Here is a 14139-nt window from a genome sequence, read left to right on the forward strand (position 1 = left end):
GGCAGCTCCACCGGAGCCGCCTGCCGCCCCCTCCGGCAAAATGCCGCCCCCCAATAACCCTGGTGCCCTAGGCGATTGCCTAGTCCGCCTAAATGCAAGCGCCGGCCCTGCTCGCAGGTTTGTTTGTCCCCCCCTCCCTTCGCTGCTCCGGCCGCCTGCAGGTTTCTTTGTCCCCCCACTCCCCTTCGCTACTCCAGCCAGGCCTCAGGTGTTTTTTTGCTTGGGGGGGCAAAAATGCCAGAGCTGGCCCTGCCTACAAGGGGACAGCTGGGTAGAAATGCAGGGAAGGGGCCTTTTCTGCGCTGATCAAAGTTTTTTCTGCTCTCTTCTAACCTAAATCTCCCTTCCTGCTGATTAACCCCGTTACTTCTTGTTCTACCGTCCTCTTTATACCAGCCCTGAACACATTTAAAGACGGTTCTCGAGTCCCCCTTCTTTTCTCAAGACTAAATATGTCCAGATATTTAACCTTTCTCTCACAGGTCTGGGTTTCTAAATCTTTTCTCATTTTTGTTGCTCTCCTCTGGACTCTCTCTAGTGTGTCCACATCTTTGCTAAAGTCTTTTTTGCAACTGCCTCACGGTCTTCCCTCATTCAATTTGTGATCCACTGGAGCTCCCTGGTCCTTCCCTACACCAAATCCTCATCAAACTGCATGACTTGGAGTGATGCCATAATCTCAGGGGGCGGGGAGATTTTAGTTTGGCTTAATACAAAAAAAAATTCAATTTTTTGGCAAAGTGAAAGCACATAAAATATCATGTTTGGTCAAATAAAATGCTGTGAGGGCTTTTAAAAGGAAAATGGGAGATTTTGATTGGAATTGGAATAACAAAACATTTTACATTTTTTGACCATTTTGGGGGAGCGAGAAACAATTTTCTGAAGTTGACGCAAATTCCCTAAATTTCTTCTGTTAACATGAATCTGCTTTTTGATAAACATTTTTGCCCAGTTCTAGCTGGGACTCCAAGGACCTCAGCTTCAGCCCCTCCTGGGGTCTATCCCCAGCCCAGGGCAGAGTGGAGTGTGGTGGGGCTGGGAGCCAGGACTCCTGGGTTCTATCCCAGCTCTGGGAAGGAACAATCATAAAGCCTCCCTAGGCTCCTACACTGAGTCAGAGGCCACGTCTATGCTACGGGATAATACTGAATTAGCTAAAATTGGTTTTATAAAACTGATATTATAAATTCGATTTCATGCGGCCACACTAGGCACAGTAATTCGGCGTTGTGCGTCCATGGTCCGAGGCTAACGTCACACTACCGCACCATGCAGCAAGGACCTCACAGGGAAATGAGCGCTCATGGGGACTGGAGATGCACTGGACAAGCCAACTGCCGCGCTACTATGTGGTACTGCACCTACAGCAGGCGTATTTAAGAGAGACATTAGGTTACTTTAGTGACCAACGACCCCAAAGTGCTCACCAGCACTGAGATAAACCATCTCTGGGAGGGGCAGCTGGGGGGAAGAGGTGCAGGGTGACATCACACCAGGAGGGTCCATGTTTCATTCGATCGCCAAGGTACTACGGAAATGTTACTCCACCTTGTATCTTAGAGGCTAAGAATTAAAATAAAGAGCTTGGCGTAGATAAACCCAGGAGTCCTGGCTCCCTGCTCTTCACCACCAGCCCCCACTGCCCTCTCAGAGCTGGGGAGAGAACCCAGGAGTCCTGACCCCCTTCTGTGTTAATGGGAGAGCCAATATCTGGCTCATGCTGCCGTGTGATCAGACACAGCTTGCGTGGGAGTGGAGAGACAAAGGAGGTCAGAGATCCCCCACTGGCTTGTTGTGGGGGTTGGCCAGCTGACACCACCCACAAATAGAAAGAGCAGGGGGTGCTGTGGGCAGCCAAGGGTGGGGGTGAGAGCCCCCACTTGGTACAACACAGGCAGTGTGAAGGCTGTGCTAAGGCTGGGAGCTGATGGGGAGGGTGGTGAGGGGAGGGCCAAGTAGAGCAGGGGCTGGATGGGGAATGGGGGGAAGCAGGGGCCAGGGGGTGACAGATTCAAAGGTGCCAGGCACCAATAAGGGACAGCCATCGTTCTCCCAATCTGCTGCCTTCTTTTCCCAGCTGCCCCTCTCCTAGAGGTGGCTGCATCTCAGTGCTTGGGTGCCGGTGAGCACTTCGGGTCGTTCGTCATGAAGTAACCTGAATGGTCTCCTCTTAGGCTGCTGCAGTGCAGTATCCACCAGTTTAGGGGGCGGTGCTTCTCAGGCATCTCCAGTCCCATGGAGAAAACTGCAGCCCGGGAAGTTTAATATCAGCCTGGAGTGCCAGTATTAATTTTGGAGTCCTTGCGGCCCCACCTTCTGCACTCGAGTGCCAGAGTGAGGCACCAGCCTTGACAAGTCTCTGGGAGACAGGATTCTGTAGGAACCCCAGCAGCTCTGGCCCAATCTCAAACCATTGTCGCCTCCACCACCTGAAGGTTCTTATAAAAACTCAAGACAAAGTGTTCCCCACCAACCTGGGGCTGGTGTCAGGAGCACCCCCTTGACATGGAAAGGCCCAATCCCATAACCCTTCTGCCCAAGCAGCCGGAAGGGGCTGGGGTGGGAGGTGACTGTGTTGGGAATGCCTGGGTAGTGGTAGCTGTGGTGGGGGAAGGTGGGTTCAGTGCCCCTGGAGGAAAGCCCCTTGGGCTGTTCCCACCCATTCTGAGCCAGTGGGTCCCCTGCCACTGCCCTAGGCTGGAGTTGGAGCCGGCAGCCCCCTAAGGGGGAATGGCCCTGTGTCTGTTATCCAGCGAGCTCCCCTAGCTCTGGGGCCAGCTAGGAATGGGGGTATCGCTACTGGTACATGGATATTTCCATTGCCAAAGGCTCCCAGTGTTCCTTGCTTCTTTCTTGTGTCTGCATATCAAGGCTCCACCAGATTTAACCACTAGAAATTCCCTCCTCGTCTCGAGGGAGGGAGTGGGGTCTAGTGGGTTAGAGGAGGGTGGGGCTGGGAGCAGGACTCTGGCTCTATTCCAGCTCCTGACCTTGGCCGACCCCCACGCCTCTCCCTGCTCAATCTCCTCACCCTGTTAAAAATCCAGCTGATGTTTGTTCTCTTTGCACAGGGCTCAGCTGCTCTGTGACCTCTGTGGTCTTGATTCTTCTATCCTCACTGGAGGGTGGGAGCTTTTGCGGACGCTGTCTGCTCGGGGGTTTGGCCACATGCCAGTGCAGCTCTTCTCAGAGGCTATTGGCAGCCCGTGAGTCATGGAGCCACAAAGAGTCAAGCCCCATGAGCCCCCATCATTCCTCCTTGCATCTGCAGACATCCCCCCGCACAGCCTGTGCCTGGGGCTTTGATGTGGATGCCTAAATTCCCTTTTGAAATGGGGAAGGAAAATGGCCACACCCTGACATGGTCCCCTCTGCTCCACCCCAGAGGCAGCTGCCCCTTGAGTGGACAATGGATGTGGCTCTTGGTTAGAAGCTTTGGGGCCAAACGGCCCTAGAGGGAAGGGCCATTCCCCACCCACTATGAGTCAGCCAGGTGCACGCCCTTTGGAGCTGGGTTGGGGAAAGGAGTCAGCACCCCGAGAGGACAAGCCCATGTCCCATTCCACACCCCTGCCAAAGCCCAGCCAGTCCCCTGCCCTGGGGCCGGATTTACCCCTTCCAGCATCTCAGAAGGGCCCAATTATCTCTGCCCAGTGTCCGTATGGCATTTAAATTGTCAATGCCCTGAACCCTCAATGTCAACTCTTTGCCAGGGGATGTTGTGAAGGCCAAGACCATAACAGGGTTCAAAAGAGAGCTAGATAAACTCATGGAGGATACGTCCATCAATGGTACTTTGCCATTAGCCAGGCTGGGCAGGGATTGAAATGAGCGACAGGGGATGGATGGAGCAGTTTCGGTGATCAACCGGTGCCAGTGTGGACGCCCATCGTGAGAATTTGAGAAGCCTCCAATCCCCACTCCCGTTCAATGAACAAAACATCCCCAAATCTGGGAACTTTCTGGCCTGCCCGTTCAATGCACACTATGTGCCAATTGCTTGTCCTGCTGCGGGATGTACTTCAACACAGGCACGTGCCGTAGGGAGGGAACAGAGCCCACGGCGGCTGGCGAGCACAAGGAGAACCTTTTAAAATAAAATCAAAATAATTCAAAGTACACAGACATTTATTAGTTTCATGATTTCAATGTGCAACTTCTGGTTGGAAGCAGCAAAACTAGACCCACTAAGAACAACAAAGGGATCTGTCTAAACACACCCCTGCACTCTGCGACGGGCAGGGTTAGTTTGGAAAGCTGCAGCCGCTTTATTCTCTTGGGAGACTTGGTAACGCTTGGGAAAGGGAGTGGGGGCTAGTGGGTTAAAGCAGGGGGCTGGGAGCCAGGACTCTGGGTTTTAGCCCATTAGCCTCTCACAGGCACGTACTCATGGCAGTTTTTGCCCCCCAGGTTGGGCCCGCACTCCAGCGTGTACGAATACAATACTTGGCCGTGTTTAAGGCTGCAGATGAGTGTCTCGCTCCTGCCGACCTCAAGGTAGATGTTGCAGATGCCCAGGCTTTCCTTCCTCCATGTGTCCTTGTCCAATACCTCGATTTTCAAGTCAGGCTTCACCGGCAGTGTCACTGGCCCAAAGTCCAGGTCTTGTGACCATATGGGGTTGTTATTCTCACGAATGATGTCCGTCTCCATGATCCGCCCTTGGAAGAACACCGAGACAAAGGCATCGGTGTCAGTCACGGTGTCTCCCCACAGGTTTGTCCCCTGCAGCACATGGACCTTCAGCTGGGCCGTGCCCCACTGAAGTGAACAGCACATGGAGTCGGTGAGGGGGTTGCCAGAGCAGTAGCATTTGCAGGGGTCCTCAGAGTCGACCTAACTCCCTTGTGGGCAGCTACGAGGGCAACTCTTCTTGTGTCCCCGCTCAGCCACGTACTCCTTCACCGCCTGTCTCAGTGCCTCCCGCCTGGGGTCGCCCAGTCTCATCAACGTGTAGATGGGCATCAGAGAGTAGGAGACCAGGTCGGGGCTGGCTTTGAGGCTCTCCATCCAGGCTGAAAAGGAGTTGGCATCTTGCTTGGTGGAAAAGCGTTGCTTGGAGTAGCTGTGGCCACCTGTCACCTTCATGCGCTTTTCCATGTAGGGTGCCTGGGAGATCCCCTGGCCCTCACTGCCCTGCTTGCTCAGGCCCAGGTCTTGCAAGAACTGTGAGTCCAGGTGCACCTTGATTTCGGTGGCTGGCAGCCCATCCAGCGCTGCCCGGCAGGTCTGAACAGCAGTCAGCTGCCGCACTTGCCCCCCCAGGTCTGCCTGCCTCACGTAGTGGGTACCGTACGTGGCCAGGAAGGGCCGGTATATTGCTGAGTCATATCTGGATGGGAGGCTGCTTAGGGCCTGGGAGAACTGGGTCGTCAGTGTGGGGTGTTGAGTGAGTCTCAACCTGCCCAGAGGGGAAAGAGAGAGGAGTTAAGAGTCAACCAGAGACCCCCTGCACCTTCCCTCTGAACGAACTGGCCCCACTTCCCCAGAGCTCACTCCTTGGGTTCCCTAGCAGGTGGGGGCGCAGTAGGAGGCGCTGTCCTCTTGCAGTCAGTGCTATCCCATTACCCTGCTGCAGCAGTAGGGGGCGCTGGGCTGCAGAGAGCAGAGTGGCGGGGGCAGCACGGGACAATGTGGGATTCTCACCTGTAATACAAACAGGGCATCTCATGGCGCACAAACATGTACTTGTCCTGCAGCTCCTTCTGGTAAGCGTAGCTGGTGAGCTGGGATTTGGACCCCCCCAAGGCCGGGCCATGGGAATCCTCTAGCAGCTCCAGCTCTGACATCCAGTCGTTGTTCACATCCAACGCCAGTGCCCGGCCCACAGCTGCGGCTGACTCGTCCACTGAGCTGCTGAGCTCCCGGCTGCATGAGATATGGACCTTCCAGTCCACCACGACCAGCGGCAGCCTCTGCTTCTGCCCTCCCTGCAGCCGGTTCTCGCAGAGGGTGCAGGTGCCATTTGGGCAGCGCCACAGGCTGGTGTCCACCAGATTGGCCCCCGTCCACTCCAGAGTGGTCACATCAATGCCCTCCCCCACCAAGCTGTACGCAGGCACGAAGGCCATGGTCTCATCACACGCCTCAGCTGTACCCATGTAGCAGTCGGCGGAGACTTGAGGGAGAAGGAAGAGGAGAAGCAGAGGAGTAGCGGATCTCGCCATGGCTGATGCAATGGTGCTCCTCACCTGGGAGCAGCTTTCGGTCTCTGAGCCTCCCTAGAGGGAGAAAAACAGAGTGAGGCTTCATTTATAACAATCTAGTGGCAGGCAGTTCCACAGGCACAACACATCCTAGCAGCATCCCCGAAGCCTGCAAGCTGCTTTGACTCTCCCTGGCTCTGAGAGAAGAGCTCTCCAACAACCTATGCTATAGCCTGCCTGCCCCATTGCCCGCTGATTCTGAAGGAGAGTTGCTGCTGGGTGTGAGCAGCACAGGGACTAGGACACATGCAACCTGGCAGTTCTCATTCTGGCCACTAGGCGGCAGTTGGTTTAGTCTTGTGTATTTGGGACATGAGACTCATAGGTGAATAGTTCTCATTCCATACAATAAAGAGCTGTGCAGATATGCACCTGTGTACACCCCTCTTCCCACCCCACCCGCAAAATGAATCTCCCCTCATTGTGCTGGGAACTGAATTCCCCATGTGAGCTGCAGGCAGTAGGGTGACCTTCCTGAAATATGCACCACCCCATTCCCTCCAGCAGGAAGAGACAGAGGAGAGAGAGAGAGAGAAAGATCACACTCCCCAGGGTCCCCTGCCCCATGGGTTATCTGTCTGCAGCAAAGCACAAGGCTCCCGTGTGGGGATCACGGCAGCTGGGCTGGAGCCACAGCATTTCCAGGGACCGCCCAGATGCAGATGTCAGCTGGATCAGAGTGCAGAGAGCTGAGCTCTCCAGAGCTCCCTGGGTTCATCAACTGGGAAGCGGGGCAGGCAGAAAGAGGAACCCCCGCCTACAGCTAAATCCCACCCTCCAATGAATCCAGGAGGATCAGAGCGAGAAGAGAGAGCGACAGGGGGCTGGCTGGGGGGAAAGGCCAGATCCGGATTCTATCCCTGGCTCAGGGAGGGGCGGGAAGTCTAGTGGTTAGAGCAGGGAGGCTGGGAAACAGGACTCCTGGGTTCTCTCCCCTGCTCTGGGAAGGGGTGGGGTTGTGACTCTGGACTCCTGGGTGCTTTCCCTGGTTCTGGAAGTGGAGCAAGATCTAGTGGCTAGAGCAGGAGGTGGTGGTAGGAGCTCAGAGGCTGGACTTTGGGGTTCTTTCCCTGGCTCTGGGAGGGGAGTGGGTCTAGGAGTCAGAAGGGGGTGGGGGACATGGGGCCAGAAGACAGACTAAGTGGCCATTTTCAGCAGAGACATATTAGGAGATAATGATTGTGTTTTTTGTGTGTTTACATATATACTGTTAGAGGTTGACAGTGTAACCAAACCGTCCCTGTCTGTCACTATATTCTGTAAATTCCGAGATCCAAAGCAGATGTTAACATTTAGATGAACTGTAAATGGAATAACATCTCTGTCTTCATTCCTCTTTGACGTATTGCAGTTAATTACTTGTAAATGATGGGAGGTGGGTAGTTGTGTTATGTTAATCCATGCAGCTAATTAGAAAGAGAAGGTCTTCCTTCAAAGCCACGAACTATAAAAGAACTCTTGGGCCCTGATCCTGTAATCTCAGATTTGCTTAAGCTTCACGGGGGAAGTTTGAGTTGCCAGACTGAGGGCTCCAGCTCCAGTCTGGATCACACTGATATTGGACATTGGGTGTCTTGGGACGATAACCCTGATGAACTGATTCGGAAAAGGACTCTTTTCAATACTGAAGCTCGCCATCTTTACTGTGAAACTGACCTAAGAACTCTATTCATAGCTGGCTGGATAATGATCTTTTAACCAATCCCCTCTCTTTTGTTTTTTAATAAAGTTGAGTTTAGTTCACAAGAGTTGGTTGTAAGTGTGTATTTGGGTAAGAACTGAAATATTCACTGTCCTGGTGGGGAATGTGTCCAGTATTTTTATATGATGAGCAAGATTTTCACTAATTCTGATCGTATTTCACTTGGCTGTCTGGATTGCAGCTGGTTTCTTTAAGGGAACTGTTTTGGCTTCTGAGTAACGAGTATGTTACTGGATAAACTGTTTTGTTGCTGGCTTGGTGAATCTAAGTATTAGAAGAACCACCAGTTTTGGGGATTGTCTACCCCATTCTTTGCAGTTTGCCCAGACAGAGAAATATCAGGGTGCCCACTCTTGGGTTCTACTGAAATCTGAGAACCTCCGGGGGAGCCAGTGTTTGTGGGTGCTGGGTCGCCTCAGAGGATGTGTGTTGCCTGCTGTCCCCCTCTGCTTTCAGGACAGGATATGGGGAGGGGCGGGACAGTGGGCTTGGAGACAAGGGGGCAGGGTGAGTGGATGAGTTTAGGCATGAGGTGTGTCTGAGCCTCTCCCTCACCAACTCTGGCCAAGCCAAAATCTGTGGGTGACCTGAGACCTCTACCTATGTTTGTTCCAGGATCTGGGGGTGCCAGGATTCCGGAGTGGGAAACAAGGCCCTCTCACTCCCCCACACTATGTGTCCATAAGAACATACGAACAACCATGCTGGGTCAGATCAAAGGTCCATCTAGCCCAGTGTCCTGTCTGCTGACAGTGACCAATGCCAGGTGCCCCAGAAGGAATGAACAGAATAGGTAACCATCAAGTGATCCATCCCCTATCGGTTATTCCCAGCTGTTGGCAAAGACAGCCTATGGACGCCATACCTGCCCATTCTGGCTAATAACCATTGATGGACCTGTCCTCCATGAATTTATGTAGTTATTTTTTGAACACTGTTATAGTCTTGGCCTTCACAACATCCTCTGGCAAGGAGTTCCACAGGTTGACCGTGCATTAGGTGAAGAAATACTTCCTTTGGTTTCTTTTAAACCTGCTGCCTGTTAATTTCATTTGGTAACCCCCTAATTCTTGTGTTATGAAAAGTAGTAAACAACGCTTCCTTATCTTCTTCTCCACACCAGTCATGATTTTTATAGACCTCAATTGTATCTCGCCTTAGCCATGTCTTTTCCAAGCTGAAAAGTTCCAGTCTCATTAATCTCTCCTCATATGGAAGCTGTTCCAGACCCTAATAGTTTTTGTTACCCTTTTCTGAACCTTTTCCAATCTTTTTTGAGATGGGGCGACCACATCTGGAAGCAGTACTCAAGGTGTGGGCGTACCATGGATTTATACAGAGGCAATATGATATTTTCTGTCCTATTATCTATCCCTCTCTTAATGATTCCCAGCAGTCTGTTGGCTTTTTTCACTGCCGCTGCACATTGAGTGGATGTTTTCAGAGAACCATCCACAATGACTCCACGATCTCTTTCTTGGGTGGTAACAGCGTCCACACCTTCTCCCTGCCCCAGGCATGTGCTGGCATCTGGGGGTCAGGAAGGAATTATTCATAGGTTAAAGTGAGGGGAGCTGGAGGGCAAGAGGGAGTGGGGGAAGAAATGGGAGAGGGGCACTTGGGGTAGAATGGGGGCCAAGGAGGGGATCACGGTTTAGCGGGGGGGCCGAGGGGCTTCCACGCAGTGAGACACCCTGAGGTTGAGTCAACACTGCAGTTCCTTTACCCTCCTCAGCCCCTCTGCCTGGGCACCCGGGCAACAGCTTGAGAAGTGGGGTCAGATTCTGGAGGAGGATCTTCCCCCTCTTCCCCCAAAGAACTCAGGATTTCACCCTGGGATTTCTCACCTACATTTCAAAGTTTTGCAATAACTAAACAGGACTTACCTTGTGTGTGCCAGAAGCTGGAGTGATCCCAGCTCCTAAAGAGGCCTCTGGTCACCTGGGTTTAGCTTGTGCCATATAAATACCGTCATAGGCGCTGGCTTCTAGTTTTCCCCAGGGGTGCTCCTCCCCCTTCCCTGAGGCCCCGCCCACCCCCCGCCCCCTCTCCTGAGGTCTCCTCTCCTCCCTCTTCCAGTCTGGATAAAGGCACACCCTGATCCCACAGCCCTCCCACCTGAGCCCCCTGCCGTCCCAGTGGCAGGGCAGACCCCCGATCCGCACCATTCCGGGGGATGAAGTCCCCCCGCTTCTCCTCTCACCTCTGATGCTGGGGCCGAGGGAAGCTGAATCCACTCCCCTGTCCGCCCCGCCAATCCCATTGCTGGGAGAAGCCCGCTGCCCACCCAGGCCAGCACAGAGCTCTGCAGTCCCAGGCTGTCATGGTTTCCTGGGCCGTGTGGTGTCAAAGTACTAAGTGAGGAGACGAAGCAGGGATGCTACAGTCACCCCCAGGACTGCCACCTCCGCACCGAGCGGTGAAGTGGCAGGAGCAGCCCCCTCCTGTGCCCCCTCCTCCAATCCAGGACTTCATGTTGCCTCTTCCCGCTCCTAGTCTGCCCCCTCCCTGAGGCCCGCACACATGCCCCTCACCACTCTCTGCCCTCCCCCAAAGCCCCCAGCACAGCCTGCTTTACATAGTGGGTGTCCTGTGTGGCCAGAAAGGCCTGGTATGTGGATGAGTGATAGCTGGGTGGCAGGAGATGCAGGGCCTGGGAGAAGTGGGTTGGCAGTGGGGGTTTTGGGGTCCCTTAACCTTCCCAGAGGGAAAAGAGAGTGGAATTAGGGGTCAAACAGAGACCTCCTGTGGCTTTGCTGGGGCACGGGCTCTGTGGTGGACGCTCATCTGTGGTGGTCAGTTCTGGCTCCATTGCCCTAGAGCAGCACTAGGAGGGGTGCTGATCTCCAGAGAGAAGGGTGGGGGGCTTGGAAGAGGATGTTGTGCTGCAGGGGCCCAGCAATGGGCCTTGCAGGGGATTCTCACCTATCAAACACACAGGACACCTTGTGGTGCATGAACACGAACTTGGCCTACACTGCTTCAGGTGGGCGTAACTGGTGATCCAGGACTGGGAATGCCCATGGCCAGGAATGGGGACCCATCCAACAGCTCCAGCTCCAACTTCCAGTCATTGTTCACATCCGACCCCATTGCCTGGGCTACCTCCATGGCTGACTCTTCCACCGAGCTGCTGAGGTCCTGTTGCACCAGCTGTGGACCCTCCAGTCCACCATGGTCAGCAGCAGGTTCTGGCACATGCTGCAGGGACTGTTCAGGCCGCTCCACAGGCTAGTGTCCACCCAGCATGGTCAAGCTGATGGCCTCCCCTGCCAGGCTGTATGCAAGCAGAGAGGCCACATTCTCAACGCTCACCTCAGCTTTGCTGGTGTAGCACTGGGGGAGATCGCCCAGGAGAAGGAGGAGGAGAGGGATGAAGCACCAGATCTGGGCATGGCTCATGTGGTGGGGTCTCTCACCAGAGAGGGGCTGTTTGGTCTCTGACCCTTGCTAAAAAAAGAGAAACAGAGAGAACCTTAATTAACAGAATCCAGATGCAGGCAGCCCGATGCCTGCTGTGATGAAGTGGGGGATTTTCTGGGTTTTTCAATGATTTGAATGCAGAGGTGGTGGGACTCAGTTTCCCTGAGTGTTACTGGTTTAATGAGTTAATGGGAGAGGGAGGTTATTTTTACATGGATCAGCAATGAAATTTGGGACTCCAGTCAATTGCCTGGAGAATGGATACCCCAGCAACTGGTAAACTTGCTGACCAGAAGTGGCAGCTCGGACGGCACAGCCCCTCCTGTGCCCCCCTCCCCCAAACCATGGAGTTCTACCACGTGTTCTGGGACATCCTCGGCCTGGACCTTGCCATTGTCTGCGACGAGTCCGTAGGGAGCAGAGTGCTACCCCTGTCATGCAGGTGCCCAGTGCCCACCTTTGAGGGGGACCTCTGCACTACAACCTTTGGAATTGGTGTCCCGTCTCACTCCTCAGCAGAGCCTACATGGTCATAGCGAAGGCCATTTGGTTGTGAATGGCAACTGCCCCTAGCCCCACGCTGTGGAAGGCCCCATGTTTCAGGGGCATGTGTTATCCTTATAAGAAGCACCCAGGATCTTTTTGAGTGGATCAGGCAGCACGCCACATTTATGAAGAAGAGAATAGTGAAGCAGCTAGCATATGCTCACGGAAACATACACACACACTCAGATACATGCACTGTCCCGCCAGTTGATGTTATAGTTACAAGTCTGTAGCTTGGACTACTCTAATGGGCAGTTAGTTGGTCATGAATGGGGAAGCAGGGTCCTGTCGGCCACAGTCCAATGCTCTGAAGTTGTGGCAAGGTGAACCCAAAGTCCCATGGCAAAGCACCCTGCTTTAGAATAATTTTCCTTCATTGGGGGGAGTGAGTTTCACACCGTCATGTTGTAATCAATCGCCGTCTGATGAGTGCTTGTCCAGTGCTTGTTTTCTTAAGTTGTTCTCATCCTTTCATCAATTCCCCAGGGAGTTACCCCATACTGGTTTGGGTTACAGCTCTCTTGTGCGGATTGATAGGTGCTTACTTCATCTTTTATCTGCCCTCCGCCTCAAAATGTTATAGGGGGTACACAGCAATCTCCTGGTGCCTCTGCATCTCGCTTTGGTTCCTTCTTAGAACATCTGGTCCGGCGATGGCCTTCACTCTTATCTTCTAACACACACAGCCCTCATTCACACATAAAACAGGACTGATTTATACAGAAACAGTATGAACATTTAAGCAGGAACATTGAGTTACAATTTAAAGAAAACACTCTTCTGCTTCTTTCACAATGCTAACTTTAAACCTATAATAAAGTGGTGACCATAAGGGTCTAATCCTGCCTTGAAATCAGCCTCAGACACAAGATTCTGGCTGATGCATCTGTATGAAGGGCACACAAGCCATTCCCTACTGCTCTCAGAAAGGGTGGCTGGGTGGGTACATCAAATTATAATTACATGTTACAGCAATACATTTAATACACACTACATTACTTCATTCTAAGTAACTCATACCTAAACTAAAATAGGATTTTTCCACTATAGATGCCTGGTCCAGAATGCCCTGAGGGCTTAGCAGGGGCCCTGGTGCTGGTAGCAGCGAGCGACCTCGCCCCCAGCCCACCCAACTCTGCTGGGTCCTGATGTCACTCAGAGGAGGGTGTGGAAGCCAAAAAGAGGCAGGGTAGAGACTTCGGGGAAGGGGTGGAGTTGGGGCAGGGCGAGGCAGAGCAGGGGTGGGAAGAGGTGGGGTGGCTGCTTGGAAGAAGGAGTGGAGTGGGGGTGAGGACGGGAGTGGAGAGGGGTTGTCCTGGGACCCGTACCCACCCTAGGATGGTCCTGGTGACTGGGGTACACTCTGGTGGGCTCGGGGACCTCCTTGAGTTCGTGTGTAGGGACAGTCTGTTATTTTCCCGCTTCTCTCTGAGCACAAAAAGGCATTTTACAGGGTGGACTATGGATATCTACTGGGCACTCTGCGGGGGTTCACGTCTAAGCCACTGTTTGTGGGTTTCCTGCAGGTGCTGGGTGCCTCTGTGGAGTGCTTGGTCAGGCTCAACTTGAGCCTGACTGAACTGATCATCTGTCAGGCCAGCTGCACACTCTGGCCATTGAGCCCTTTCTCCCCCTCCTCTGGAGGAGGTTGATAGGGTTGGTACTCCAGGAGCTGGAGTTGTGGGTGGGCCTGTCAGCATGTGCCACTGACGTGCTTCTCGTGGTCCAGGACAGAGGTGATCTGGTGCTGGTGGAAGCCTGACTGGATATCTAATCATCAGCCTCCTCCTCCCGAGCCAACTGGTGGTTAGAGACAGGTGGCAGGTGAGCTCCCTCCCACTCGCGCTTCAGGCCATCCAGTAGAGCACGGGTCTGCTACTCTCTCTGAGCATTTACCTTTCTTCTACCCATCCCTCTCATCGGAGAACAGGCAGGATTTGGAGGGCAGGATGGCTGAGCGGCTGTGGAGGTGAACTGGACTGTTCCTGTGCCTCTTCCTGCGTCGGAAAGCACTGATGCTCAACCAGCTAGTCCTGTGCATGCTCTGGCACTGGCTCAACACCCTGAGCCTGGCCCTGGATTTCCTGGCCCAGCTCCACAAAGTAGCACTAGAGTTTTTCTGGCCAGGACTGTACTGGGTCTCTTTGGGGTTCTCAGTCTCCCCCAGAGGAGGAAGGACACAGCCTGGTCTGCCTCTGCACACAAGTCCAAGTCTTCCACCTCCAGGCCCTGCAGAGACTCCTTTTAGCTTCATGAAGT

The 14139-nt window shown here is 53.5% G+C and overlaps 1 protein-coding gene across 1 annotated transcript; it reads right to left on the reverse strand.

The window, feature by feature from the left end:
* Positions 1 to 4368: 4368 nt before the first annotated feature.
* Positions 4369 to 6170, reverse strand: LOC116815519 (perforin-1-like). The gene is given in 2 exon segments (XM_032763946.1): positions 4369 to 5404; positions 5650 to 6170. Coding segments are annotated over 2 exon segments (1557 nt in total).
* Positions 6171 to 14139: the final 7969 nt, after the last annotated feature.

This window comes from Chelonoidis abingdonii, chromosome 4 (genome assembly GCF_003597395.2).
Source record: "Chelonoidis abingdonii isolate Lonesome George chromosome 4, CheloAbing_2.0, whole genome shotgun sequence".
In the NCBI taxonomy this organism is placed as follows: Eukaryota; Metazoa; Chordata; order Testudines; family Testudinidae; genus Chelonoidis; species Chelonoidis abingdonii.